This window comes from Ruditapes philippinarum, unplaced genomic scaffold (assembly GCF_026571515.1).
Source record: "Ruditapes philippinarum isolate M1 unplaced genomic scaffold, ASM2657151v2 ctg5210_1_1_1_1, whole genome shotgun sequence".
NCBI lineage: Eukaryota > Metazoa > Mollusca > Bivalvia > Venerida > Veneridae > Ruditapes > Ruditapes philippinarum.
This window is the reverse complement of record NW_026851983.1, coordinates 52,834-58,088: the sequence shown is the minus strand read 5'-3', so window position 1 is coordinate 58,088 and position 5,255 is coordinate 52,834. Positions and strand designations below refer to the sequence as shown.

Below are 5,255 nucleotides of genomic sequence, written 5' to 3'. Positions count from 1 at the left end.
CAATGTTACACACGAATTATGTGCGCCTCTACCGCCTTTTAAATGAACTTTTGCATTGGCAAGGTTCAAAACATAAATCTTACTTGTTAACGTGTTTATTGGCGTTATTTTTCTCCTCAAAATCGGGATGAAAACGCTATAATACGATAATGAAAATACGATGGTACAATCGTAAAATGGTGATGTAATACTGCATTATCCCATCGTGCTTCCACCATTTTCCCATCGAATTTTGCCGTCATGTTATACCATTGCGATTCACCATTTCATCATCGTGCCATCGTATTTTCATCATAGAAACACAGTTTTGAATATAAGAGGTTTCGTACCTCTATCTATTTTTCGACTAGATGATCGTCGTGTTTCAGCGATATTGTTAAAGTCATCTCTTTGATTGTTGGTTTTATTGTCGGTTTCATCCCCATGTTTTTCTTCGTGGATACCAAATATCTTTGCATTAGATATCTTCTCCCTGATCGAATTATGCGGCAGTTATATTCTCAAACTATTAGCTGCTTCCTTGACCGATTCAATGTAACCATCTTTGGAACTAAAGCCTACAATCAACTTCTCTATGTGTGCTAAGCGGTCATGTAGCTCTTCAATGACGATTGGTTTCTGTTCCACGAAGTTTACTCTCTGTCTGAGCTAACTTTTTCTCATAAATATTTTCGGTTATTCTAAGTTTTCTCTCTGCAGCGAGAAGTCTTACCTTCATGTGAGCCAATCTCTGTTCATTTGTGGACACTCAACGTGTTGTCATTTTTGTAAACCTCCACTATCATCAGTCTTTCTTCGCATGTGCTGAGGTTCGCCTTAAATTCTTCAAGTTCAGAGAGAACTTTTGTCAATATATCTCCATTTGTGACAGCAGCAGCAGCTAGCTGTGTGTTAAACAAAATAATATAACCAAATAAAACTAAGTGCACGTTTTTGGTAGTCATGCTTAGGTCGTTTTCATTGTTTTCTCGATTAGGGCACACGCATTTTTTTAACTTGGGGACCATATGCCGCTTTTCATGGAATGGCACTTACGTGTCACATTAAAGGTTCCAGGATGACCGCCATATGAACACATCTGCGGATGTTTTTAAATTCAAAATTGTACCAGTTCATATTAAATGTTGAATTCTGCTTAAGCCGGTGCGAGGGGGCGTGGACGGTAGTTTCACTTGACAGTACCGTCCATGAGCAGGCTCAATCAAACCGAGCCTGCAACATTATCAATTGTGCTGTGTTGGACATTCTTTAGGGATTCTTATTTTCTCTATTCATTCCGACTAGTGGCTATTTATGATATCGCATTTTTATCGGAGTAAGAACTCGTTGACAGTGCTTCTTAATATAGTTTTAACCTACAGTTTTTATCATATTGTAAATTACGCTAATTATCAATTTGTTAGTGACACATGGTCTTGATCAGAAAGGAAAACTACGTTGAAAGGTGTTTATGGGGGAACACCAAGTTGAAGTGGTGGTGGTGGTGTTGGTAGTTTACACTCTGGATTATGACAGCGAGTCACATTGAATTTACCCGAGAATAGTTCTGCCACCACATCGTGCCTGGGCAAGCTGTCACACAGTTTACCAGCACTAGTTGCCTTCACTTTAGCAAGATAACATTTGTACATGCTAGGGCAAAGGAATAGTGTGATCAAACACAACGAAAGTGACATGCGCGGTCCGGAATCGACCAGTAAAACGCCCTACTTTATTGAGCTAACCGGACGGCTCAAAGTGTAGCGAGTAAAAAGTGTTTAACAGTTATTTCCTGTCTGGTCTGAAACAAATGTTTTTAAAGGTCCCTTTCTTACATGATTTTTTTAAAACGTACAATAGTGTACTAAGCATGAGTATTTACATACATTTCCTTGTGCACATGAGTTACTTGTCGTTCTTGTTAACTAAATTATGAAAATGAAAGGAGTTACGGCAAAAAGTAAACTTTATTTTGACTTTCACCTGTTGATTCAATATATACATGTACTCTTGGTTTGATTGGCATAATGTCTCATTAAAACGTTTTGATTCTTCAAAACCAATGGTTTTCACACCAGTTTCATTTTGGATCGGGATTTTATCAGTTTGTCTCCAATAAGATTAACGTGGAATCAGATGTTTGACTCTAGTGACTGGGACTGATAAACTAGTGTAACATTTTAGGTCTTAATTTCATTGGGGAATACTTTTTAAAGTCCAATAACGATTTATTTTCTTTCGACATTTTAGTAGCATTTTCAACGACTGTAACGTTGTATAAGGACCATTTAGTCAACATTTATTTAGGGATCGTAGATGTTCAGGGCTCATCACGATTGTGTCGGCACACATTTTCTGCATGGTATCCCCATTTCGCTCTTTTGAAAGATCAAAGGAAAATCAACTTTTCCAAAAATGTATTATGCCATAAGCAATTATTGCACGGTGATGCTGTGTGGACGGTTGTAAACACATATTTTCCATTTTTAATTTGGAATAAACAAACTGGAATTGATAAAAGCCGTGATTACTGGCAATGATTAAGATATTTTGTAAGACAATATGGTTATTTCGATTAAACGGTAAAAATATCGTAAACGTTTAGGAATGAAAATCGAAACGAAGCCGTTTAAACGTATAACCGTGGGGGCCTTAATCGTAACACAAATGTTTATTATCATTACTAAGGCTGAAACACATGTAATTAAGATCAATAAATGCAATGTCAAGGTCACAAAAGATGATGAAATATACATTTTACTAATTATGTCCGGATATTATATTGCCCAGATCAAATCTCCTATATGCATATCTATAATGCCCACATCTCTGTCGAAAGCTTTTGTGACAGGCGTATTTTGCGACAACATTGCCCTTGGAAACTTAGAAAATATACCTAAAAATCGACTAAAGTGGTTATTGTTTTATTGTTAATGAAAGAATTGTCTTCATACTTGGACATTACAATCCTTTGAAATGTTCCTTTAATTAAGATGAGCAGACTAACCTTGACTGTAAGTCATAACTGACCTTGACCTTTAAGGTCAAATTAATAATTTTTGTCATGCTTGGTTATAAAACATTATCTAGTGGACAGCGACACAGTTTGATCAAATTAAAGCCTTGGGGTCAAAATATGCCTTGTTCTGGGATGGTGTGTACTAAGCACTCGGATACGTTGTTTACAAACAACACTGTTACTTTAATGTGTAAACTGTTGTTTTGTTTTTCAAATTTTCCGTTTTTGTAATAGGATAGATAATCTCTATAGATGACCTCACTTTTTTTAAGTACACAAATATAACTAATAAAGAATCGTGTCTTTCAAAATTTCATTTTATTTAAGACTCATGCATTCTTTTACTTGGTAACCAAACGCCAAATGTCATAGAATGATACGTGCGTGCCACAATGAAAGTTCTATCGATCAACGCCGGATGTTTTAAATACAAATTTTCACCATTTTCATCATATGCCTAAGCCGGTGCTAGTATATTTGTAGCTTGCAATAACCACTACCGCCTATTAATCAAACCGAGCCAGCACTACTTTCAATTATATTTAAATTGTGGCGTTCTTTAGGGACTGCGCTATTCTCTCTATTCCGTTGTCAAAACAATGTTTCTAAATTTAAATTTGAATTCTTCTTCAATCAAATGTAAGTGCTGTGTTTGTAGGCATGGCATGGATCGTAGCTTAAAATTATTCATGAATAGGCACCATTGTCGATTTTGTTTTATACTTGGACTCAAGTTAACACACTGTGCTTGTATGGGTTGGGATACGACTTAAAGCAGCATTCCACCAGATTTATGCCAATTTTCATGAAATTTTAAAAATGTATTTAAATGTATGATATTGTGAAATAACCAAAAGGAAGCAATTTTCACATTATCAATGGCACTTGCAACACACGTAAATTACCAAAAAGATGTCAAAATATGAAAATATAACCCTTACTACGTTCGTAACGCAGTAGAAATATACTTATAATCCTGAAAATTCAGTCATTTATCACATATAACATGTATATTATTACTTGAATCTTGAATCTTTTAATTTTTCTACAATCTTAGTAAATTTCTTCTCAAGCTTGCATTTATTGAAATATTTTAACTTATCTGGAGGCCTGTAGCTTTGAAATGTCTCCAAATATGATATAAGAGATATTTGTCTTCAAAGTGCTCAGTTTTGTTGGTTTTGTGTCATTGTCAATAAAATCACAAAAGGATTCGCGTCTTTGTATGTTTATTATATACATGTGTAATTCCAAACATACATGTATTTATTTATTGTATATTTCAAATTACTAATTGAAAAAAGTGATAAGGACATTAAAGTAATTGAAAGAGAGTTTTTTATGTTTCCCACAGGATGTGTCCAGAAAACGAAGAAAATAAATCATTTAACATGCTCGTGCCATAATGATAGTGTACTCTGACCCACACGTGATCCCCTTTATTGCATTGTACAGTTGCAGAATTAAACCCCTGATCATATCCAGTACTTGCACCCTTCGCATACATTCTACCAATACATGCACCATTTATTACGATTTCAGTTTGGATATGTTCCTCAAAATAACTCATTAAAGCTGACTGAAACATGTATATCCCGTTCACTGGACATATGAACGTGTTTGTGATAGCGTCATATGCCTGGCCTTCGTTTAACAGAACTGCATTAAAGGGAATTGTGTGCTGTTTCCCAAGTTCGGTAGCGCCGGCTGATAAGGTCGCTGTGAAGGCAACACGATGGTTGACAGCTCGATTCACAAGTCGCTTATGATATATGGGATCCGATGCTATAATGAGAAAAAAACTAAAGCATTATCATGGCATGCTGTAGATATAAATACATATTTATATTTTATATTGTCTACCAAAACTTTTGAAATGATTTATGATTGAATAAGACTTTATCTGCAAATTAAGCTTATTACCCCTTTCTGATTTTTGAGTAGATGAACGTCGTGTATTGTCGATGTTGTTAGTTTTCCTTATAACTCCGTGGTTATTGTCAGTATCTGTCAACAGAGATTCTTCTAAAGTGCTGTCATATACTGTTTCAGAAACATGGAACCCATTCAGGTTTGCTAGCTTCCCTTTATCAGCACTGTGTTTTCTATTTTCCCCGTCAAAATCGGTGGTATTCTTGTTCAAATCAGTTTCTTCAACGTCTTCAATTGGCCCTCCTTTGTTAGTTAAGCGACCGTATGTCTCCTCAAACACTTTAAGTTTTCTTTCAACGGCTTGACTTGGATAACTTTTTCTCAT

At 35.5% G+C, this 5,255-nt stretch overlaps 1 protein-coding gene across 1 annotated transcript; it reads right to left on the bottom strand.

The window, feature by feature from the left end:
- Positions 1-4,223: 4,223 nt before the first annotated feature.
- On the bottom strand, positions 4,224-5,255 carry LOC132744844 (uncharacterized). The gene is made up of 2 exons (XM_060733637.1): positions 4,922-5,255; positions 4,224-4,783 (listed from the first exon to the last, which is right to left on the bottom strand). The coding sequence occupies exons 1-2, from the start codon at positions 5,253-5,255 to the stop codon at positions 4,338-4,340; spliced, it is 780 nt and encodes a 259-aa protein (XP_060589620.1). The 3' UTR covers positions 4,224-4,337.